The sequence below is a fragment of the Passer domesticus genome, chromosome 2 (genome assembly GCF_036417665.1).
Source record: "Passer domesticus isolate bPasDom1 chromosome 2, bPasDom1.hap1, whole genome shotgun sequence".
In the NCBI taxonomy this organism is placed as follows: domain Eukaryota; kingdom Metazoa; phylum Chordata; class Aves; order Passeriformes; family Passeridae; genus Passer; species Passer domesticus.
In genome coordinates this window covers 112,082,466-112,107,437 of record NC_087475.1, presented here as the reverse complement: position 1 = coordinate 112,107,437, position 24,972 = coordinate 112,082,466, and the positions used below count along the sequence as shown (strand labels likewise).

Here is a 24,972-nt window from a genome sequence, read left to right as displayed (position 1 = left end):
ATGAGGTCTATTTGTAATTGCAAATAGATTTAAGCACACTGGTGTTTGCAAGCTGAGTACTGAACTCCATTTACCTCAGCCAGAGAACAATGGAATCAGCTGTTGTAAAGACGTCATTTCCTTTGTCACCATCTTGGCAACAAACCACAAGCCTTTTTCTCCAAATTACAAATATTTCCAGTGTCACCTCTCATGACTGTCTATTACAGACACAGGCAAATAATTCACGTCATCTGCCCTTATCCAGCTGTCTCTGCAAGAGAACTAACCTTGCCTTCAGAAACTGGCAACTCACCAATCCTACATAGGACAGTGGTATTAAAAAAAACAAACCAAAAAACCAAAACCAAAAAATCCCAGCACACACAAATATATTGATTTCTAAATGTTACCAAGGCTTTCTCCAAAATCTGGAAAAATGAAACCTAGATGATCTTCAGCAACGATCTGCTGCCCTCTGGTAAAAAATGTGCTGAAATCACAGTAATTCCCCATTACCACGACAGCAGTGTCCAAAAATTCACACATGCAGCAGTAGCTGAGGACGTATGTATTCTGGGCTTGTTGGGAAGAAATGAGGTTAATAAATCCATGGGCTTTCCAACAGAGCAAATTAAATTTCTAGTTACTTTTGCCACTCTAGTGTTCTAAATAAAGCTGCTGCAAAAGACATTTTATTCCAGTGTGCAAGTAAGCACTGCTGGATTTTTCTTGCAAAGAGCAAAAAAACCTCAACTACAGAAACCCACAGCTCCGATATTGTGGTGAGCTTCCCAAAGGCCCTGTTCTGCCCCAGCGGGTACCAAGAACCCGCTACCAATTTGTGAAAAACGCCAATCACTTGTTTTTGAAATTTTAAAAGTTTAATAGTAATAAAATGGTTATAAAAATAGCAATATAATTAGAATAATAAAATTTGAACATTTGAGATTAGGACAATATGAGACAATAAAGACAAAGAGATACGGACATCCAGGTACCTTTTTCTGGGCAACACAAGCCCGAAAAAGGACCCCGTTAACAGAGGATTAACCCTTAGAAACAATCGCCTGTTGCATATTCATACACCTCATACATGATGCATAAATTCCATTCAAACACAGGATTCTGTCTGGTCACTGTCAACTTCTTCCTCTTAATCCTCATGCCGTCTGAGCGAGGTGGGAAGAAGTTCGTTTTGTGCTGATAAGGGAGCAATAAATTCCCTTTCTCTGAAAGATTTAGGTGTCCTGTGGCTCCTATCTGGTGCGAGTCCTTTCTTAAACAAGTATCTTGCATAGCATAATTTCTATTTTAACATTATGTTATAATCTAAAACAATATTTAATACACTACTTAAGAAAATTAATAGAGCATAACTTTCTAGAATAACACAATATTTAATACTTGCGAAAAGCCAATCATAAAATACACATTTTTCACACAATTCTATTATGGATGGCTGTGAGCTACGGAAGTACTGCTTTAGAAACTCGCAGAATTTTCCCAGAGCGACGTCTCCAAAACGCACCTACGTCTGGTATAATAAAACAAACTTTACACAACAAACTCATCTCGCACGATGAACATTTTATTTAATACAAGTCACTTTACATTTACACCACCCTCCTCTCCCCGCTTCTTCCCGCGCTCCCGGCACAAGATGGCGCCGGCCGTGAGGGGCCGGCGCTGCCCGCCGCGCAGGCGCGGTGCGGCGGCGGCGCGGGCGGCAGGGGGCGCTGCGGGCGGCGGTGCCATGCTCGCGGGGCCGGGCCTGGGCCGCGGCGCGGGGCGGCGGGAGCGGGCGGCACCGCGGCCTGGCGGGGCGGCCGGGGGGGCCCGCCGGCATGTTCCGCAAGGCGCGGAGGGTGAACGTGCGGAAGCGGAACGACTCGGAGGAGGAGGATGAGGAGCGCGACGAGGAGCCGCCTCAGGAGCCGGCGCCGGCGGCCGCGGCGGCGGGGGAAGGGCCCAGCGAGGCCTGCGTGCCGGCGGCGCCGGGCGCCGGGCTCCTGCCGCTGCCCGCCGGCTGCGTGCCCCTCGCCCTGCCCGGCAGCCCCGCGGCCTTCGCCTGCGCCGCCAGCTACGGAGCGGCTCTCGGCTTGGGGCTGGGCTTGATGGGGGGCGAGCGGGCAGGCCTGGGGGCTCTGCCCGCGCCCGCTGCGCTGCGGCCCCCGCCGCCACCGCCGCAGCCCCAGCCCCAGCAGGGCAATGGGCTGCCGGCGGCCGGGCGCCCCAAGGAGAAGAAGCGGTCGAAGGAGAACAAAGAGGTGCCGAGGGCCAGCCTGCTCAGCTTCCAGGACGAGGAGGAGGGTGAGGCGGGCTTTTGGGTCGCTTCTTGCGGGAGTGGAAGGAGCCCGGCGCTGCTCAGCCTGCACTGGGCCTCCCAGAGGGCCGGGATCCGTATTGATTTTTTAGGGCAGTCCCCCGTGTGGGGCCTGGGGTGGTGTGGGATCGCTGAGAGGGGGCGAGCCCTGAGGGCACGGTTCGGAGAGCCGGGGACCCGCGCCTTCCCCGGCCCGACCCGGCTCTGCGGGGCCAGCGTGCTCCCAGCGGGATGAGCTTCACATTAAATTTCCTCCGCTTCTGTGCTGCGGGTGCATCGCTTGTGCTGCGCTCGCCGCGCCTGGGTGGCCGCAGGTTGGTGCGGGAGTTAGTGCAGCCAGGAGTCAGCCACCAGTGCCAGCGGAGGAGCATTGTCCCGTGGCTTTGTGTGAGGTTGTTTCAGTCGGATGTGGTCAGTCTGTGGCTGGTGGTCATGGGTCACCTCGGACTCACTGCCTGTTGTCCGAACAGTTCTTACAGTTTTGAGTCGTCTTAGAAGGAATTGGAAGTCTTGGAAGCACTGAAGGTGTAGAATTAGTCTTTCACTATAGACTGTGAAAGAACCCTACAGTGTTTGTTGATGGCATTTGTGAAGTTCCAGGTACAAAATTTAGGGATTCAATAAATAAGTACGCTTGACAGATCTGATGTAACGTTATCAAATTTCTCTTTTAAAGAAACAGAAGAAGTTTTCAAAGTGAAGAAATCAAGTTACAGCAAAAAGATTGTAAAACAGTTGAAGAAAGAATACAAAGAAGATCTGGAAAAATCAAAAGTTAGAACAGAGGTCAATTCTCCAACAGATGGTAATTGCAAAACTAATAATAATAGTAACTTCAGTAGTGGAAAAGATAAAGTACCGTAATTTAATTTCTTGTTTTCAGAATGAATTGTTAGTCTTCTAGAGAATTTCACATTTAGAGCTGAAGTAAAGCACAGATGAAATGTGTTACTTGAACCTTAGGAATGCTGTTCTGTGTTGGTAGAGAGTTCCTTGGTTCTCATGTAGAAGTTAACATAGAAGGATGGAACTTCTCAGCTCTGTTAGATGGTTGTCAGTAGACAGCAGTATTCTGAATTGCAGCTGTGTTTATGACAGATGAATTGCTTACTGAATTAGGAAGGAATTCCATTCATTTGAGAACATACCTGGTGCTTGTCTGACAAGATGTGTCCTTGTAATGCTTTTTCTTCGAAAAGGAAGGTTTTGGGGGTGAGCAGAGTGGTGGTCTTTGTTATTAAGTTAATTGTTAAACAGCTGCCTGTTTCAGGATTTGGACCTTTGAGTAGACTTGATTAGGATGATAGATGATAGACACTTTAAGTCTGTCTCTTTTAAAAGGATCTGTTACAATGTACAGTCCTTGAGAGCTTGAAATAGAGCCTGGGACCTCAATTTCATTTTACTGTTGGTTTTTGGGAGGCTCATTGGTAAAGTGTAGTGCTTCCTTTTCCACTTCAGTTTTTACATAGATTATGTAATGCTATGAGCACAAGCTGGGAGGCTTGTGACCTGAAGGTTGCAATGATTTAGGGAAGCACATGGGGGTTGAACATGGCCCCATGCAGGAAATACCCTTTTAAAATTTAATGAAATTATTTTAAAAGGTTTTGTCTGCATTTAGAAAACCCACATATTCCTGCTTATTAGAATCCTTAAATTGCCTATGCAGTGGTGTGGGGCATGAGCAAAACCAGAAACTTTCATTTCTGTGGCTCATGTTCAGGTCATCTGTGAAAACCTGGATTCTTGCTTCTGTCACAATGATCCTTAAAACATTACATTTTGACACGTCTGTGTGGGCCACGTTTGTTTCATTTCTGTTTGGTTTGCTCCCCCTGATTCATGTGGCTATAGTTCAAAGATTTCAAGGCTGCTACTGAGAGAGTAGCCTGGATTCTCTAAACAAGTGCTTGAGTCTGAAACCTCAGCTATGTGCAGCTTGGTTTGGGTAGCTGGGTTTAACTTGCATTATTTTACACATTATTTATACTTTCTGCCTGTATCTGTGTATTACCCACCTAATGCAGGGTGTAGCCCAAGAGGAAAATGAAGGGTCCCTTTGAAATCAGTTGGTTCTTGTGGGAAGACTTGGTGTAACACAGGCAGTGCTTTCTCATTGAAAGAGACTTTGACAAGGTGGCACAAGGCTGAGTTCCCCCACTTTCTTAATACTTGATGACAATGTGGAAAATGTTTAGTGGTTGGTGGGGCCAGCCTTGTCACATTTTATTTTGAGAGGATGTCAGTGATATAATCACAGTTAAGAAAGTGTGTTTTCCTAGATCTCAAACAATTATTATTTAACATTTTTATTTGATTTTCACTTTTGGTTGTTATATCTTTAAAAAAATACTTCGGAGTGATCTTTATAAATAGAGTAAAACATGGACTTTGCTGTCTTATCAGTTGAAGCACCACTAGAAAAAATAGGACAGAATAAAGATGTAGGCCAAGAAGATGGGACTGCAAACAGTGAGCATGGTGAAGAAGAAATGGAAGTTGAAAGTGAGAAGGAAGAAGAAAAACCAAAAGCTGGTGGTGCTTTTTCAAGTGCTCTGTCATCACTGAATGTTCTCCGCCCAGGTTGGTTTTTGTAATATGTCTGATAAATTACCAAGTGATTTAGCCAGTGTTTGTAGCAGACTAATATGTGTGAGAGATTAGGAAATTGTTTCCAACAATTTAGTATCTGAGAGTTCAAGCAACTGCTATTATCTAAAGGTGTTCAGTTTTACAAGTCTTATGGGATAAAATGTTTTGCTACGGAATGCTTCATCCTGATGTCAGAAGCAGGAATTTGTCTCTCAGGTAGATGACAAACTGCAAGAAAATCTAGATTTGGAATAGGTGACTTCACATGAGATTCAGCTGCTTTCAGTTAAAATTTCTTCTTTAATTAAAATGTTTCAATTGGGTCTGCAAGGTATCTGAAATATTTTCCTATCCTGTTTTGTATACTGAGGTTTTAGTCAGACCCTGAGGCCAAAGAAATCCCTCTGAGAAAATATTTTTGAAACTAGTTTGGTAATTATGGTGGTTTGCTCCCCAAGTACCAGATGTGTGTCCTGGGTCCACACATTGATTTAAATGACGTATGGAAGTTGCATTAAGTTTTGAGCTGTAGATTTTAGAGTTTTCTGATTAGGTGGGATGCTTTTCATGTTCCCCCTTGATTGTACAATTTTCTGTATATTAACTTTGTCTGATTTGGTGTCCTCTTAATCTCTGACTGATGACTGTCTGTTGAAATGGTTGATGCTTTTTATTCCCCCAAAATAAGAAGAGCTGGGAGCAATATTGGGATAGGAAATTACAGAGTCACACACCTCATTTTCTTCTTCCCTTTGCAATAGTCAGCTCCTGTAAAGGGCTTCCTCTTCTTTGGGAATATTTCACATAGGAGCATTAGACTTCTATCTTATGACATGAACTGCTGGAAGCAAAGCCAGACTTTCTGTGACAATCCTAACTTTGAGACTTTCTGGTCAGAAAGTTGACATTTTTAGCATCTAAGTTGCTTGCAAATGTTTTCAGTGTGTATGGATTTGCTTCCTCTCTTTTTTTTTTTCTGTGTGCAGAGATGATTTGATACAGTGACAGAGATGAGCAGTAAGAAATTATAACACCTGTTCTGTTGCAGAGGTTGTTTAACCGTGCACACATCTGTCTCTAGGAGAAATTCCAGATGCTGCTTTTATCCATGCCGCTAGGAAAAAGCGTCAAATGGCTCGTGAACTTGGAGACTTTACCCCCGTTGACAGTGAACCAGGTAAAAGCCGCCTTGTTCGAGAAGATGAAAATGATGCCAGTGATGATGAAGATGATGACGAGAAGAGGAGGATAGTTTTTACAGTGAAGGAAAAATCCCAAAGGCAAAAGATTGCTGAGGAAATAGGTAAACCCTTTTTTGGAAGGTCAGCTGATAAATGTTCACACTGTTTTCACTGTGAGTGCTCCCATTCAGCATTTTTAAACAACATGTTTTTATGGAGTTGCATAACATTTCTGAGGAAAAGTACTAGATAATGGAATGTGCTTGTAAAATTGTGAGCACAAAACTATGTTCCTGTGCACACTGCTGACTCTGATAGAAACTTACACTAAGGATCAATTCCTGTTTTTCCTGTATTCTGTTTTTAGGAAGTATATAATTGTGAAAAGAAAAACATTTGATATAGAATTCTTTTTGCTGGCTAGCAGGTAAAATAACCTTTTGGAAAAGGAGTTAGACATTAGAGGATTTTGCCAGCAGTGAATTGTGAGTTTTCCCATTGGATCTTTCAAGTGGAACCCCTGTGCTAATAATTCACAGGCCAGTGTCCTTAATTCCTCATGAAGAGGAAAGGAAACTGCTCTGAGGTGTTCTCACTGAGGCATGGTTTCAAGTTTTTGAATTTGTGGTCCTTACAATTATGAATGCATTATCTTTTTTTTCTTACTTGCGTGAAGGTATTGAGGGAAGCGATGATGAAGCACTAGTGGCAGGGGAGCAAGATGAAGAACTCAGTAGATGGGAGCAAGAGCAGATACGAAAAGGGATCAACATACCCCAGGCATGTATATAATTGTGCACTCTTTATTGATTTGTTTCTGCAAGTATTGGCTAAATCCTTTACAAACTTGAGTAGGTTACAGACGGCTGTTTCATTTGAGAAATTAAGTCTGTAAATTCTGATGCTCTTTAAAGAGAAATAGTGTAAGTATTTAGAATGGTAATGATATTAAAAATTTCTCCATCTACCTTCTTGAGGGCATTTGTTTTTTTCTATCTTAGACATTGGATGTTAAAATCCCCTTGAAAATTACATTTTGTAACTGTATCTGCTTGCATTTTTCACTTTGATTTGAAATGTATAAAAAAGTAAGTTTCCCCTTTCTTTAAAGCCTAACATAGTACAATTACATTTCCTCTGCCACTAGGTTCAACCAAGTCAGCCTGCAGAAGTGAATAATGTGTACTACCAGAACACTTACCAGACACTGTCTTATGGTTCTTCATATGGCATTCCATACACCTATGCTGCGTATGGATCATCAGAAACCAAGGCTCAAAAAACAGATAATACAGTTCCTTTCAAAACTCCCAGTAATGAGATGACTCCTGTTACTATTGATTTGGTAAAGAAACAGCTTAAAGACAGGTAGGACAGACCATCTTTTTAGACTTAAAGACCTGTCCCCTAGGTTTCTGTTCCTCAGGTGTCTTTTAGTCTCGGTGAGCAAACACAGAGTTTCATCGCTGGAAACTGACTGGTACATCCATTAAAAAAAAAAAGGCAAACAAAAAAAGCTCAAAGTGAAGATGACATTGACACTTTGTTCGAAAATCTCCTTGGATTGCTTCTCTGGAAGTGAAACTTTAAATATGAGGCCATTGATCTTGTTGAAGAGAGGTCTGAGTTCCATCTTCTGGACACTGCACAGTCTTGTAGTGAAGAAATGAAAGGCCAGTGAGGTGTTTAGCTTATCAAGCTGCATTCTTTTAAACTGTGAATCAGAGATTTCCCCTTCAGTAGATAAAGAATTTAATTTTTAGTGTATACAGGGGGTTTTTGGCTTAAACATTGTAATCTGCTTGTCAGGTACGCAGAAGGTATGGAATGAGCAACACAATTGCAATGAGATATGTAATGAACAGCTTGCACTTTACATGTCTTCGAAATTGGTTTGTATGCCCCTCATAGTGTTGCAGCCTTTGACCGTGAATCTAGTTAGTAGAGGAAAAAGAATACTTTGTATAAGCTGTAGTCCCCATCCATCCCCAACCTGTTCTGCCAGCTTTTCATTAGGGACAGCCTTGCACTATTCTGTGTGCTATCAGCTCCTGTAGAAGGTTGTAGGAGTGGGCAGTGCAATGCACTACAGCATAGGCTGGCACAGGAGTGTCCATCATTAGCCTTGTGGTTCATGAAGAGAGGGGAGAGAGGGGAGAAGGTGACAAATCAAAGGTCAAGAATTTCTTTGCAAAATTTCCCATCTCTAGGCTCAGTACTTGCACTGTACTGTCTGTTTGATGTCTCAATGGTCTGAAGTAGACAGACTTTTGGATGTAAATTTACTATTTATCCATTGCCCTTCAGGTTGGACTCTATGAAAGAAATGCACAAAGCTAATCGGCAGCAATACGAGAAACATCAGCAAAGCCAAGAGGACTCTACCAAGGCAATTGAAAGATTAGAAGGGTCTTCTGGGGGTATTGGTGAACGGTATAAGTTTTTGCAAGAAATGCGAGGGTATGTCCAAGACTTGCTTGAGTGTTTCAGTGAAAAGGTAAGGATGCAAAAACATTCATCTCTTTACAAAAAAAAAAAAAAGGTCTCTTATTACATGCCAAACAGCACATCTCCCTCTGTTGTTGAAAAAAGTTCTTTGAGAGAATATTCTTCAAAAGGTTTGGTTATTTGAGGATTGATAAGAACTTTCTGTCATGCTAAGCTCGTTATCAGAAATCTCTCCTCCCAGCTCACTGACTTTAGATTGCCTAAAAACTTGCAGGTTTTATGTCTTCAGGATTTTCGTAGATACTCTGCATTTCAACTTCACCCAGATACTCCTTTTTTCTTATGTTGGACATGAGGTTAGCAAAAATAAGGGCTGAATTACAACATTACTGCTTTCTGGAGTGCTTGATGTACACAACAACAGGGGCTTGTATTTTCTGTGTTATTATAAACTTCCTCCTGCCAGGTGTTTCTTGGTATTGCTCTGCAGTCTGAAGGAGAGAAGTTTTAAAAGTAGCATAGCTGTTCAAAGACACCCACACTTAAAAATATATTTCTTTCATATAGTGTGATACCTTTATGCATCTCTAAGTCAAAAACTTAGTATTTTTTCTTATGTTATGCACCGTGCTTTGATAACTTACTTTCTAGTAAATATAATAGAAACTCTTGAATATATATATATATACACAGGTATTAAGCACATATAGAAGCTGTAGAATTCAGTTAGCAGTATATTGGCTATTTCTTCATTGTCTTCTGATTTGAATACAGTAGTAGTATATTAATTTCTTAATATCTTGTCAGAACAATTGAGTAGTTGTAAGCTACTGCTTGCCTAGCCTGTTAAGTGTGGGAGAAAAATGGAGAAGTATTCTGGGTGCTGATGGGTTAGATACTAATTTTCCTCTGTTAGTGGAACTGGGAGAGTCCAGTCTTCATCCTGTAAAAGTGCAGAGTAACTATGTCATGAGGAAACCTAGGAAGTGTGGGATAGTTAATTCACCCAGCTGACTGATTAGTGTAACTAATTAGTTGCATTTGATTATTCACTTAAGAAGCCATGTTCCCGAGTCTGTATTAGCATTAGCTGTTGAAGATTGATAAAGGTACTTTCATAAGCAGCGCTGGCAGTGCTGCTTATCCAGATGGCTGATTTCCTATTAAAGATAAGTTTTTACATTTTTACTCTGAGATAAATTTGTATTTCAGAAGTCAAGTTAAATATCTGTGTCTCTATTCATTGTTTGCTTTCTGAAGACCTTGTCTTAAATTACTTTTGTGACTATAAACCATGTCTGGATGATGTTCTTGATAGCAGAAGCTGTCTTGTTCAAATATTTCTAAGATGTGACTTTTATCATCTCAGGCTTCTTAGAGGCATTCACAGAGTTTTGCTGGTTTCAGGTGGAGGCTGCTGCTGTACTTGTATGTAGAGTGAATTGCAAAAGCAGCAGGTGATGTGGTCAGTCTAGCAGGAGCATTTCATTTATTTTGATATTGTTTGGCTAGATACTGTGGTTTGGAATTCAGTGCTTTCAGCATGACACAAGTACCAGCAAATTCAGAACCAGTAGTCCACAGGACACTGAAAAGTTTTCTAAAAAGGAGGTGTCAGAAGGGAACAAAGTCAAGTAATAAAATCAGTATCAGTTTTTATTTAAATGGAATGTAGTAGGATGGTAAATAGTTTTAATCTTTTGAGTGTAGAGATAAATTACCTTCAGCTTTTTTGTAGAACCTGTGGCCCTGACTGCTTCTATTTAAAGTGTTGTTATTGTTTACAATAATGTATGTAGTTATTATAATATACATAAGAATATGTATATGTGTAATAATAATACCATATGTGTATATACATATATTTATATATATATACACATATACGAAAATGTACATTTAAATATGATATTTTGAAGAGATTCTGAATGTTAGGATCACATCACTTTGCCCAGTCTTAAGGCTCAGCAGAGTATGAGAAGACAGCTATTACACAGATTTTAGAAACAAGCATTAGAAAGGTCAAATCCTGTATAATACCTTTTATCCCCCCATAAATAAGAAAAAGAGTGGAGTGGAAGATGGTTGCATGACTTCCTTCAGAAGTAATTACTGTAAAAATTACGCTTTCTGAGAAGGCTGGCGAGTCACAATGGCATTTTTACATTTGGAATGTAGGAATGTACAGTGGACACAGAAAGATTGAATTGTTCTGGGTGTACCTTGGACAGCACAAGTAGATGAACTGTTACTTTACCTGCAAAAGTGATTTACCAAATTAGGCTCTGTGTATCTGAATTATCCTTGTGATCTAAATGTTTGAAGACCTTTCTGCTTTTCCTCTTCCACTGTTTACAAGGAAAGTGAATTAAAAATCCCCTTAAAAATACTGAATTTAAAGTACTGAATAAACAAAACAGGGAATGAGGGCTATAACTTTATAGTAGTCAGTGAAATTGTCAGCTACTCATTAACCACAGTATTGATTAGAGAAGAATGAGGGCTTCTAAGTCTCTTGTATTCTGAATGGGAAATATTTTGAGTGGATTCATATATCTGAATACATCACTTGGTTTCTTTTATCCTGAGAAAATTACAGAAAGAACCACTATGGATGTATTGACAAATTTTCATTTAACTTTTCAATCTTAGAATTTCCTCTACATGTTTAAGAGAAGAAGCTATATTTCCTCTGATAAACTGCAGTAAAGCCAGTATTTTTTAATTATTATTTCTGTTTTCAAAACTGTCTTAAATTCCAAATATGAACTTCCAGCTTTTGGAATATTATTCCCTCCTTGTCTTTCTCTCTACTCTTTTCTCCAAAAGAAAGGTGTGTGTATTTTGAGTTGGTGCAGAGCTGCTTTCATTTTAATCCCTGGAGCCTCGTTCATCCCACAGAGCTAAAACCTTTTTCTTCTCTGATGTGTATGTCAGTCTCAGTGAGCTGAAATGGCCCTGTAGTTATGAACTCAGAATTTTACATTTTACTGAGCTTCCATAGTTGCTGAGTCACATTCTAAAATACTTCAGGAAACAATTTTTGATTTTACCTTTTGTTTTGAAAAAAACATAATCCTGGATGGTAGGCAGCAATGAAATATAAAAGGCTGGAAGACTGTGGAGTAAGCATACATCTCAGAGGTAAGGAGGACATGGCTTAAGTGTTCATACCAAAAGGACTTTTTTTTCAAAGGAAATGAAAAAAAAAAAAAAAAAAGAGCAGTGAGCCTGCTATTTAATGTCAGGAAATTCCTGGCTGGCATAATATCATCTATTTTTATTAGAGATGCTACCAAAATAGCTCATTAAAGAAAAAAAACAGTGACAGGTCTGACATGACCTACCTGATTAATTCAAGGTTATGCTTAATACATAACTTGCACAAATTGTACTATTTTAATTATAGTGATAAGCCAGAGGAGTATTTGACTGATTTGAATTACCTGTTGGCATAACACCCTTATGCAGGATTTTATTTCATTTCAGTCATAATATTTCAGCATGTGCTATTAAGAGAGGACACAGAACAGGAGCTGCTGGCTTCAGTAGGTTGGATTGATGGATTTTTTTTTTCACTGTGTGAAAAAGTCAGATTATTTTCTCACTGAAGTGTAAAATACTTCTGCATTCTTGTTTAGAGATAGAGAGGAAACAGTTGATGTCTGAGAATTGCAGACCTCCATATAACACGTGACACACTTGGTAGGGAAAGCAAGAATACTGGAAAGAATATTTCACACTCTAAATAGGATGTCTAGCTGTGTAGGCTCATTCAAGCCGTGGAAGTTGCTTTCAGAATGCTTTTGTTCTGATTGAAAGCTGCCAGTGTTAAATGTATGGAATTATTTCCTGGTGCAAGTGAGACAGTAAAAGGCAGGACTTGGTGCTGCTGGGAGCACAGTGACAGCGTTTTGCTCCGGAATAGACTGGGACCCCAGAAGCTGAGCAGCTCAGGATCCGGGTATTACGTGGTGTGTTGTATTTTTACAGGTGCCTCTGATTAACGAGCTTGAGTCTGCAATGCACCAGCTGTACAAACAGCGAGCTTCCCGCCTTGTCCAAAGACGACAAGATGATATTAAAGATGAATCTTCGGAGTTTTCAAGCCATTCAAGTCAGTCCATCTTGAAGGTTTTTATTATTCATTAAACAACCTTGTTTACTTAGTATGACTTAATTGAAATGTCATTGTTTAATGTATTGCTGTCTTATTGAAGTTTATTCTTACTCTTGAGATAAGTAGAAGCAAGTTTAGATGAAAGTTCTCTAATCTGTTTTGTTTTAAACTCGAAACCACTGTAACTCTGACTTCATCTCTCCTTACTGTTTCTCTTAACTATATTTTCTCCTTCCTAGCACTAAAAATGTGTGCATGGTGGCTGTGAGAGTAGTGGTATTATGTGACTCCCCATTTTCTTATATCAGAACTTTAAAAAAATTTATTTTAACCTTCCTGAATCTATACATGTCATTTAACATGTACAGTTAACTGTATAAAGCCACAAAGCACTGGGCTGGACTTTCTATCTAATGTTCTGTTTTGTAGCCAGTATAAGTATTATAACTGGTAAATTAAAGAACTGGAAGACTAATCAGACTAATACAGTGACCCTGTATGAAATACAGCTTAAGAATAGCCAGTTAAAATGCCTGCTTCCTGTGAATTTGTGGATGGGGGATTCTCACTAAGGAGGTTTCTTATGGTGATTACTCTTCAGTATGTAAAACTCTACAAAGGTGTAAATGTTCATTTGGATGGAAATACCTGTTTCTTGGAGGAGGTTTTGGTCAGCATATTAAATCAGTGGATGAATTATGCTATTAACAGGAGGATTCATAAAGAGGAGCCATTCCTCTTTATGCTTCAGAGAGCTTCTCATTTTTTAAAATGGCATTCTGTCCTGTTGCTGATGTAAAATTCTTTAATCAATGCCATTTCCCTGTTCTGCCACAGTTGTTAGAGATGAAATCTTGTTAATACCATTAACTAGAACTCACCAAAGATGATGAAATGTTAAGCTGTCAGAGTGATCATTCCTTTATAGAGTGGTTAGCATACATATTCTTTTTAGGACTATTGCGTGGAGTTCCAGGCATCACATGGCCTTGCAGTTTCATCATGAAAATGCTGTTTTGAGAACTAGAAATCTGTTTCCTGAAAGAAGATTAGAGTGGATTTTTTTTATACTGATGTTTAATATTAGGATGGGAATAGTTCTCATTACTGAGGTTGGGTTTTAGAAAAAGATCTTATTTAGTGTCTGGCAGTTTAGACAAGGCTCTTTGTAGTTCAGGTCTTGAATTGGAGTATTGACATAGATTGGCAGTAATACTTAAAATTATGAATTCGTAAATAGATGTTGTCAGAACATGTACATTTATTCCTGATTTGGAAAGTTTGGATAGGCTGTTGTTTAAATGTTGATGTTTATACTGTGATGGGTGGACTTGAGCAGTGGCTGGCATTCAGTCTACTGTTTAAAATTTACCTGGAAAGTAGGAACTGGAAACACTCCTGCCTGCTGTCTGCTGTTCTAGCTGTGTTGTTTTCTATAGCCAGGAACATAAATAAGCAGAGCTTGAAAAAAGGAAGGAAGATGGTTTATCTTTCTGTAGATTTCAATGTGTTTTAAACTTGAGGCAATCTAAAGCATATGAACTTAGAAACAACGTGACTAGAACTCTGAAATAACATATATTCTTGCCCCAGTCACTCTTGTCTGCTTTCTTTTTGCTAGTTTTCTTCTTAACAATTTTGTGGTGAATGTGTTTATGTAAGGAACACTTTTTTCTTGGACATTTCATTTAAGCTATTTCTGTTAAAACTGTTGACTTCTGTGTAGTTTGGCACTGTTGTGAGAGAGATAAGAGTGAAGTACGGTGAAAACTATTTGGCATTTGAAACTTTTCCAAAGTCCACTGCTTTCTGTTTTAACCTCTACACGTCGTGAATTCAGGCTTCTGGGGGGGCATTGTGGGTTTTTTTTCTTTTTTGATACTTCAACTTTCTATTTCAAATTACACTTAGTTTAAAAGTGGGTAAAAGGCTCTTATGAAACTGCCTACAGCACATTTATAGAATCATAAATAAGCATTTTAATTTTCATTGATGTAATTTTACAGGTAAAGCACTGATGGCTCCAAATCTTGATTCTTTTGGGCGAGACAGAGTGATCTATCAAGAACAAGTGAAGCGTCGGACTGCAGAAAGAGAGGCTAGGAGGTAGAGAATGAGATTTCTTCTTCAGGAGTCTTTGCTTGCAAGATACAACTGTCCTGTGTGACTTACTAACATAAGTGGCAATGTTTGCTTTCTTCCCTGAAAAGGGAAGAAAACACTTCAGCTGGTATGCTGGGCAGGGCTATTCTTATATATCCCAGCTTATTGGGCAAGTGTACAAAACATTCCCTGATAGTGATTTAAAATCGCTAAAAGAAAGCATAGTAAATACATTCCATATCTATATGGTCTGCTGGTTTTGTTTCTTTTCATTGTTTGAGGCAGCAATGTAGTGGAATGCTTGAGGTTGTGGCATAGTAGAAGTTCTTTTCAGCTTGACTTCCCTAGAACTAAAAGGACGAGCCTAAGTGGGCATATTCATTGTATAGGTGGGGAAAACAGCTGGTTTCTCTTGCTTTGTCATGGCTGGTTTATACTGCTGCTCCTTTCCAGAGCTCGCCGCAGACAAGCCAGAGAGCAGACTGGGAAGATGGCAGATCACCTTGAAGGCCTTTCCAGTGATGACGAGGAAACTTCAACAGATATCACAAACTTCAACTTGGAGCGAGGTTAGAAAAGCTACCCAGGCTTAATCACAGAATCACAGCATGGTCTGGGATGGAAGGGACCTTAAATCCCACCCAGTGCCACTGCCCTGCCATGGGCAGGAACACCTTTCACTAGACCAGGTTGCTCCAAGCCTCATCCAAGCTGGCCTTGAGCACTTCCAGACATGGAGCAGTCATAGCTTCTCTGGGCAACCTGTGCTAGGGCCTCACCACCCTCACAGGGGAAGAATTTCTTCCCAGTATCCTGTCTAACCCTGCCCTCTGTCAGTAGGAAGCCATTCCCCCTTGTCCTTTCCCTCCAGGCCCTTGTAAATAGTCCCTCCATCCCACAGACTCCCTTCAGGTACTCTAGGGCCACAGTGAAGTTACATTGAAGCCTCTTCTCCAGGCTGAACAATCCCAATTCTCTTACATAACAGCATCACAAATACTTGACAGAATCCAAACGCAGCCCTTTTTATATACTTCACCATATTTTGGAAGGAGTTTAGGAACTTTTGATTCCTGTATCATCAATGTGACCAGAATAGTCTCTATCACCAGCCTGTTGTGTGTCTTGCAGCTGACTGAATAACCCATCCTTAGTGAGGTTCTTTTTGTTTAATTCTAACATGCTTTTGCTGGCAGGCAGTAAGCTTTTGGACTGTCAGTAAGTCTTTCAATTTGTAAGATAGTTTATCATTCTTGAAATACATGTTTGTCTTACTTGGGAAATTTTGAAAACCTCAGTGCTTTAGAAGTCTTTTTTGTTCATGGAGTTTTGTGGAGCTGTGAATAAGCTTCTAGAAATGCAATGATAAAAGGTTTGTATAGTCTTGTTGCAGCTTGGCAAAGTGTGCAAATGATAGAAAACAATGTTGAATGCAAACGTTGCAGAACGATCTTGTGGTACAATTAGCATTTGTTCTAATTAAAAGAGCATCAGGGTAGATGTGAGGAGGAGGAGACCAGCAAGGATTGCATACACAGAATTGTTTATGTTGCATTTGAGGAGGGGTTGAATGGTTTTGGTCTCTCCAAGTAGAACAATATCAGCTTTTCACAGTATGAAAGCTAGGGATCATGAAATTAAGTGATAGGGTAGGTTTAAAATAAAGAGGTCATTTCCCACAGAGAAGGTAATAAATAGCAAAGTCATTGATGTAGGTGGTTGTGGAGACCCAGAGTAAGAACGTAATAGAAAAGCAATTAGATGAACTGTCTGGCTGTTAGGTCCTTGGGAAGTGCAGACAGTTTCCACACCTTTAATTGCTGGCTAATTTACTGCAATTTCATGATTGCACTGATTTTCTTCTTCCTACAGGGAGGGGGTCTTGGATAAACAGAATAACTGTTCAGGGTTGTTAGGTGCTATAATTAACTTTGTTAAATTAAATTACGTAGATTCAATGGGGCTGAATTGCACTTGGTAACTTGGCAATTTATGTGTGCAAAAGCATTTTGTAGAAATTTCTTCAGTTTCTGAAGAGGTGTAGTGTTTGTAAAGCTTTTTTACTATTGTTCATAGCTCTTGTGTTAGTCCAGAAACAGCAGTGGAAAAGAGGAGTGCACTTTGGACCTAATAACTTCATGTGTACTGTTTTTTCTTAATCCCAGTATGAAAGGTGTGGTTATATGGCATAGTCTCATGTTCCCTCAGCCCTGTCTTTGCCTGCTGTGTGTACTAGTTGTGTTCAATGCTTTTTACTACTGTAACCAAACACTTACAGCCGTGGCAAATATGACTGATTAAACTGAAACTAACCCTGAGAAGTAGAAAAGATAAAGGGAAAATAATATATGGAGAAAAAGTCTGGACTGCCTAGAATACTGGTACTGTAAATACAAAAAAAAAAAAAAGAAAAGAAAAGGTGTTAGAGGCCTGTAATCACTACCAGTGCTAACAGGCATGTTCTGGGCAGCATTTTAGCATGGTATCTGCCAGGACCCACCCTGTCTGAACTGGCAGTTCAGTTGGCTTATCTGAGATGCCCTCCTGTATTTGCACTTGGATTATCAAAGGTGTAGAATAATCTGGGTTGGAAGGGGCCTGGAGATCAGGCCCTGTTTGAGACCCCCATGCAAAGCAAGGCCAGCTGTGAAGTTAGGGCCACTCTGAATACAGCCCAGTACGTCACCAATCCTAATTGTGTCTGGTAACTTAAAATCCTCCCATGAAATGTTAAAAGTAAGACCTGTGATAAACGAGTCTGTTGGAGAGTACTCGTGTTCCTGTTTTTATAGCTTTGTGTGTTTGAGGCAGGAGTAACAGAGCTTCTAAAGGTGATGGGGTTTTTATTTTGGTTTTGTTTATGGGAGTTAGCTTATGCCAGTGAGCGTAAAGTATGTCTTGAAAGAGGCACTACAGGGAGGAGGTGATTAACTTTTTGTTCCTTTTCTCCCCTGCTAGATCGCATATTGAAAGAATCCAGCAAAGTTTTCGAAGATGTTTTGGAAAGTTTTTACTCCATTGATTGCATTAAGTCACAGTTTGAAGCTTGGCGCTCCAAGTACTTTGCTTCTTATAAGGATGCTTATATTGGCCTCTGTTTACCAAAGCTGTTTAACCCTTTAATCAGACTTCAGCTGCTTACCTGGACTCCTTTGGAGGTAAGCTTGTCTGCAAGCAGGTTCTGTGTTAACTGCTACATGGTGCTTCTTTCACACTTGAGCAAAGTAACCTGCACCTTTGATGTATGCTTCTCCTGAAGGTGTGTTCTAGGGATGCAGTTTCAAATGGGCACCTGTCTTGGGGCGAAGTTTTTCTGGGGGGTGCCTGGATTAGTTGATCTGCTGTTCCCAGCAAACCAGAGTTAAATTTGGCACATTGCCAGATCCTTCTCAGGCAGTGGTGCAGACCAAAGAATCTGCAACTGCCCATGGTGGTGGGTTGAAACTTCAAGGTGATCTTTAAGGTCCCTTCCAACCCATACCGTTGTATGGTTCTGTGAAAATGCATTTAGTCTTTAAAATACCTCAGAGAAAATTGTGACTCTAGATAATGCTGTTTCATCAGAAGTGGAGCTAAGAAGTTTGTTCTTACATGGCATTACAGCCTTTGTCTCTAGGTTATGTATGTGTCTCTCACATACACCTCCATACCCTGTAGAATTCTGGCTGGCAATTTCCAAGTCTTTCTCTTAGTACTCACTGCCCAGTTACTATGTAGGGAACGTGGGAAGAGCAGGTCAGCACTGTGGCAGCCCAGTATCCCTGGCACACATTCATTGTCCAGCCTGGATATGTATTTTCATGAGATGCCACCAGGACAAACAGTTCAGGTAGCTTTTGACTCCCTCTCTGTTCCTCTTTTTTTCAGAAGCGTTTTTTTTTTCCTTAACCTACCAAGAGAATATCTGCAGAAGGGGTTTTTCTGTCACCTCTTCTCCAAGTGCAGAGGAGGAGGAAGCATGACTTCTCTTCAGAGAAAGTTCAGAGTATTAAAATAATTTTATTAATTTGATGTTTGGCTTCATTAATCAAACAAGGAAAAACCTAAGAAAGACTCCATCATTAAATTTAAAACATTTTTTTGTGCATTCTCATTTCCCCCATGCTATTTCTCTGAGTTTTCAGGTTGACAAAACAAAGCTCATGTTAGTTGGAGACATGGTACAGAATTGTAAAGTCTAACTGTATTCTCTACTCTCTGTTACTGATCCTGGTAAGCATTTTGTTGAGGTAGAAAAAGTACAAGGTGCTCATAGAAAGGGGTTTTAAACCCTAAAGGCATAATTTTAAAATGCAGCACAGTTGAGCTGTACTTCTGACTTGTACCCTAATCTGTAGGCTTTTGTTTGGTTTAGGCGTAAGTTAAATTCAGTGGGGCAAAAACTGTTAAAAAAATCAGTCTTGCTTCAGCCATTTTCTCTTTTCATTACATCTAGTGGCTATGCTGGTAGAATGAATTGGTTCATTTGACAGAATGTTTTAAAGTTGTTTTTGTGTGTGTATCATACTTGCATACTTTATACTACTTCTATGTGTTGACTTCAAATCTTTGTTTAGGAATCTAACCCAAATTATTTTTTTATTAGGGCAAGTGTCGAGATTTTGAAACAATGTTGTGGTTTGAGTCATTGCTGTTCTATGGCTGTGAAGAGCAGGAGCAGGTGAAAGATGATGCTGATATTTCACTGTTGCCTACCATTGTAGAGAGAGTTGTTCTTCCTAAATTAACAGGTATAGGCTTAAAAAATGGGAGGGAGGGGGTTGTGGAGTCTGATGCTTCTTTGTGCTTTCAGATTTTACTGTTTCATAAATAATTGCATGGATTTGAGTATATAATACTGTATTTGTATAATAATTACTGTATTTGAGTATTTGTAAAGTGGAGTAATTCTTTAATCTCTTACAGTAATTTCTGAAAATATCTGGGATCCCTTTTCTACCACACAGACATCTAGAATGGTAGCAATTGTACAGAAACTAATAGATGGCTATCCCTCAGTGGTGAATGCAGAAAACAAAAATACACAAGTAAGTTGTTGGATTTTTTCTTAAATGTGTTGCATAAGTTAAGGAAGTTGAATACATTTTTAATACCTTATGTTGGGAAGTACAGCAAGAAAAAGAACTTTAAATTATTTGATGCTCTGCAGCCTGATTGTGGCGAGTAAAGTATGGTGATAAATTAAAAGAAGAAACTCAGTGAAGACTTCCCAAAATAGATACCAGAGATAAAAAGATACACCAGATGTAGTAAGACTTGCTGGTCTCCAGTTTTGCTGTAAGGGTTGGCTACAAATACTTGGACTTTTCTTTTTTAGATCTTTGCAGCTTTGTCAAATGTATTGCCTGGAAATTGGGTTGTTTTACTTGCCTTCTGGGAATGCAGGAAGTGGTAATGAGAGTTCAAGTTTTAATTGAAAGTGTCAAATTTCTGCTCTGTTAATTATTACAGACTTCTTTAAGACTATTTATTTGTGTGCTCAAATGTATGTATGTATGTTTAGTGTTATGGTCACAAGTGTTCTTTGTTGCTTTAAAAATCAGTTTCTGACTATTTAAATACTAAGCAGTGCATTGGACATTAAATAAAATTACTTGTTTCAGATGCTTTTAAAGGCCTTGTTGCTAAGAATGAGGAGAACACTAGATGATGATGTATTCATGCCCTTGTATCCAAAAAAGTAAGTTTACTTTCAACTATGGTGTTATACCTTTCTTAGCAGGTCACTGTGTTCTGTCCATAGTTAAGGGGGGTTTTTCCCAGTGTGGTTCAGTGCCTGGGTACAGGAGATCTTTTGTTATCCTTCTGGGAGCATTTGGCAGACAAGAAGGATGAAAGGGAATATTTATGGAAGTGAATTGTGTCTTGGAAGGAAAAAGCCAGCAAATTCAAGACACAGGTGTAGTCTTGGTTGCTCATTAAAGAAATGTCTTACTTTCCAGCATCTTAGAAAACAAGAACTCTGGTCCATATTTGTTTTTCCAACGTCAGTTTTGGTCCTCTGTTAAGGTAAGTCAGTAAATATGTCTGGTAAATCTTTGGTCTAAGACAGTGTAGCAATAAAATCCTCCTCAAATTTGTGGAAAACAGTAGATGGAAACTGCTTCAACTTCACTTGCAAGAACTCCAACTCTTGATTCTTAGTCTTTGATAACACTGTGCCCTCTTGGTGGTGTGGCCAGTCACTAGTGGTGTCCCCAGGGCTCACTTTTGGGCCCAGTCCTGCTTTATATGGTGTTTGGTCTAAGAGTGGACTTATCTCAGAGGTCTTTTCCAACTTAATTAGTTTTGTGGTTGAAGAGGTCGAGTGGAAGCACCATCATTTCAACTTGAATGTTATGGGGTCACTTAGCTTACTCACCCCAGGTTTTTTATATCCTTGTGCTTGTCAGAATAAAAGACACTACTTTTGGGGAATGTGGGAGCTCAAAGCTGTGGCTGTCATAGTTTTTGTCCAATAAAAGACTGAAAAAATATCTCCCAGCTAAACAGATAAGTAGAGACTGATGTTGATTGAACAACTCTCCATGATCACACAAGCAGAACTTTTCTCTGGAATTTTCTCTTCAAATGGTAGCAGCAAGGGAGACTGTATTCTGAATAGATTTGCAAAATAGTTAAAATATTTAAAAATGTTTGATATATTGATAAACTCTCTGGTTTCAGTACATTTTGGAATAGTTATTTTCCCTGTGTTGTATTTTTAGTTATTGGGAAACTTTCTCCAGTGGTATGGAATCCTCTCAAACAAAACTCTGCAGGAGCTGTCCATAGATGGGTTGCTAAATAGATACATTCTTATGGCTTTTCAAAACTCAGAGTATGGAGAGGACAGCATTAAGAAAGCTCAAAGTGTAAGTAAAATCAAGCAATGTTTAAAGTAATGGATTTAAACTGAAAGAAAAATATAGTTAAAACTTGTTTTTGATGTTGTTTATGAAATCTTGGCTTTAATACCTCAAAAGCTGTAGTCAGTGAAAAATAGATTTATTTTTCTTTTTTTGTAGTATACAGACTAAAGAAAAAACCTTCTCTGGCTCATGCCTGTAGATGGATTGGGTATACTGTGGGTTTCAGTGCTTTACTGCCTGGATTTTGGTGTGGGGTTTTCTGGTAGTTTTCTCATTTTTTCACTCAGTTGGGCCTTATCTCTGCAGCCTTACTAGGCAGACTTCACAAGTTATACATGTTACATAGCTTTTAAAAATTTTTATTACATTGTGTTTAACTTCCTTTTTCCTGTTTTTCGTAGGTAATTGCTTGCTTCCCTAAGCAGTGGTTCACTAATCTAACGGGAGACAAGACCATTTCTCAGCTAGAAAACTTCTGTAGATACCTTGTTCACCTGGCTGATACAATTTACAGAAACAGCATTGGTTGCTCTGATGTAGAGAAGAGAAATGCCAGGTAACTTGCTTTGAGTTAAAGCACTTGCAGTTCTTGTGATTTGATTTATTTTGCCAATGCATGCAAACATGGGTAACTCTCTCCATCCTGCTGTGTGTCATTGGAAACTTCTTTGAATTCAGATGTTAGAAATGGATACTTTTAAGGTGTCTGAAAATAGCAACTGCTGGAAATACTGGAACACTGATAATATATTTTGCACTACTGCTTAGTGTCCTGGATTCTTAAGGGGGTTTATAAAAAGCAGGGAGAAGCACTTTTTATATGAGCAGATACTGTCAGGACAAGGGGGAGTGGCTTTAAACCAGAAGAAGGAGATATTTGTGCTAGATATTGGGAAGGAATTCTTGGCTGTGAGGGTGGTGAGGCCCTGGCACAGGTTGCCCAGAGAAGCTTCTTGTCCCTAGAAATGCTCCATGCCAGGTTGGCTGGAGCTCTGAGCAACCTGGTCTGCTGGAAGATGTCCCTGTCCATGGCAGGGAGCTGGACTGAGATGAGCTTTAAGGCACCTTCCAACTCAAAGCTTCCTATGATTCTGCCAAATTTTGTTGGACTGTTTCACCTTGTGAGCCTGTTGCTGACTCCTGCATAGTGGCTTCTATATTGCAAACTGTCTTCTGTATGCAGTTCAGAAGTTCTGACTGTTTATGCAGCCAACTAGATGAACCTGTTTTGCCTGAGATCCAAGAGTAATTTTACTTAAATCCAATGATTAGCTTAATTAAAAGTTTGCATTAGACACGTTACTGCTGGCCAAGGAAGCTGACGTGCTATGGGAGCAGCAGCAGCACAGGAATGAACAGTCTTCCAGTCTTGGTAGGGTCCTGTGTAACAGTTTAAGATTTAGATTTATTTAAGGTTTTGAGCTCTCTTGTTTTGCTGGTGTGTTTCTAAATTTCAAATATCTTTTTTCACCACGTGAAATGATAACTTGGTAAAAATTTTTATTGGAAGAGAAACATCCAATTATCCTGCTTTCTATCATCTGTCTTGCTTTTTCCCAGCATTTAACAAATCTGTTGCCATTACCTCATTAAGCAAATATAATAAATCTGCAACAGGAATATGAAATATATGGCTCCATAATGTAGTCTTCTGTTGGAAAATTAGTCAATGTCATTGGTCGTTCTGTTTCTGTATTGACTTCTCCTGCCTCTTTTTTAGGGAGCACATCAAGCAGATCATAAAGCTTCTAGCAAGTATCCGAGCTCTGGATCATGCTGTTACTGTTGCAAATGATCACAACGTAAAAGAGTTCAAGATTCTAATAGAAGGAAAATAGACTTTTCCCACCACTCATTTTGAGCTTTAAAACCATTCCTGATGTGTAATTTATGTACATATGTAAAGTTTCTTAAACTGTAAAGTATTGATCTTTGTTTTAATACAAAGTGCATTCTTATATACAGCATCCTTAAAAATAAAAATCATTGACTTCATTGAAAACAAAAATGGAATCCCAAGATTGTCATCTTTCCAGAAACCAGATTTTTCCTCAAGTTTCTCAAAATCTTGTTCACAAAAATACTTTGTGCCCATAATCAGTGGTCATCTACTCCTGTTAATTGTTCCATGGTTAACTGGAATGTGTATAATAGATTCTGTGTAATACAGTGATGCATATTTATACCACCATGTTGCTTTCACACTGGATATAGAGATGTTGTACTGTTGCAATAAGCTTTTCATTTGCTAAAAAAATACTTATTTTGAAAATAAAATGATCGTATTATTGGTCAAAAGGGCTGGTAAAACATTCAAATATGTGAAAAGTCACGAGTTGCAGAATAGGGGTACATTGAAGTGGATCCTGACCTTTAAAAAGCAGCTGTGGCACTCCAGGTGGAGTAACTAAAAAGTGATTTGCATTCAGGATATGGAACTCTTGCCACTCTTCTTCAAAAGGAAGATCTGGATAAATAGTGAAGTTTTTTTTTTTATGCAGGCAAACACTGAGAATTTGTGCTTACTGTGCATGTGTAGATGGTGGCACTTCCTAAGCTCAAAACAACTTTCATTTTGTAGGACTAATGGTTTACCTCTGAATTCTGGATCCTCCTTCCTTTTCTACATTGCTTAAGTTGTGTCAGGATTGGGGGAGAGGCAGTTGGGTTTGTTTTTTTGTTTGTTTGCTTTGGTTGTTTTGTTTTGTTTTGTAATGTCATTCATGGAACCTAGTTCTTCACGTTAGAATGGCTGAAGATACGGAGCAAAATTAAGGTATTTTGAAACCTTTGAAGTATTTGTCTTGTAAATATTAAAATGTTACATTTCCCACTGTAGGAAAATGAATCCACAAACATCAGAGGGCTATGTCCAAGAAGGAGACAGAGAAGTCTTTTATCTGAATAAAGGGAGAGGCCGTGGGGCATTTCCCCTGGAGTATCTCAGTTTTTTGGAGGATGCAGCCTCCTTTTTATCCTAATTTCCTGTGCACATTTCCCTCTCTCTTCTCTGTTGGCTGAGGTACTTGAGTGGCACAGATTTCTTGGTACCCCTGATACCAAAGATTTCCCTCTAATCTATAACCCCCTTTTAATTTTTAATTCTTATAGAATTTAGGGTTTTTCCCCATTGTTTGTTTCATCTTTCAGTGTCCAATTTCATTTATCAGCAAACCTGAAGTTTACTTGTAAAAGCAAATACCTTTTTCCATTCATCAATCAGTGGAATCCTTCCCATTGTTTCTTTTATCTCCCAGTGCTAGTTTTATCTACCAACAGACCCACAGCTTGTTTGTAAAGACAAATTTTTCATTCCTCTCATCACTAAATATCATCTAAGTGTAGTCCTAAAAAACTCAAGGCATTTAA

The 24,972-nt window shown here is 39.5% G+C and overlaps 1 protein-coding gene across 2 annotated transcripts; it reads left to right on the top strand.

Moving 5' to 3' along the window:
* The first annotated feature begins 1,731 nt into the window (after window positions 1-1,731).
* PAXBP1 (PAX3 and PAX7 binding protein 1) lies at window positions 1,732-23,901 on the top strand. Of its 2 annotated transcripts, none has more exons than XM_064410779.1 (18): window positions 1,732-2,292; window positions 2,982-3,110; window positions 4,715-4,891; window positions 5,982-6,077; window positions 6,758-6,861; window positions 7,229-7,449; window positions 8,389-8,578; window positions 12,523-12,646; window positions 14,656-14,755; window positions 15,206-15,321; window positions 17,711-17,910; window positions 19,338-19,482; window positions 19,658-19,779; window positions 20,356-20,432; window positions 20,695-20,761; window positions 21,460-21,606; window positions 22,005-22,159; window positions 23,324-23,901. In XM_064410779.1, exons 1-18 carry the CDS (start codon window positions 1,827-1,829, stop codon window positions 23,439-23,441), a joined length of 2,754 nt encoding a protein of 917 aa, XP_064266849.1. In that variant the 5' UTR covers window positions 1,732-1,826; the 3' UTR covers window positions 23,442-23,901. The 2 variants fall into 2 exon arrangements, with proteins under 2 accessions (XP_064266849.1, XP_064266848.1); XM_064410778.1 differs by having other exon boundaries at window positions 1,733-2,292; window positions 5,982-6,203.
* The last annotated feature ends 1,071 nt before the right edge of the window (window positions 23,902-24,972 follow it).

Coding starts and splice junctions, on each gene's coding strand:
- PAXBP1 (XM_064410778.1), top strand. CDS start 1,827: ATGTTCCGCAAGGCGCGGAGGGTGAACGTGCGGAAGCGGAACGACTCG. Junction 6,204..6,757: donor AAAGATTGCTGAGGAAATAG/GTAAACCCTTTT, acceptor ACTTGCGTGAAG/GTATTGAGGGAAGCGATGAT. Junction 20,762..21,459: donor AGTTTTGGTCCTCTGTTAAG/GTAAGTCAGTAA, acceptor TTGTATTTTTAG/TTATTGGGAAACTTTCTCCA.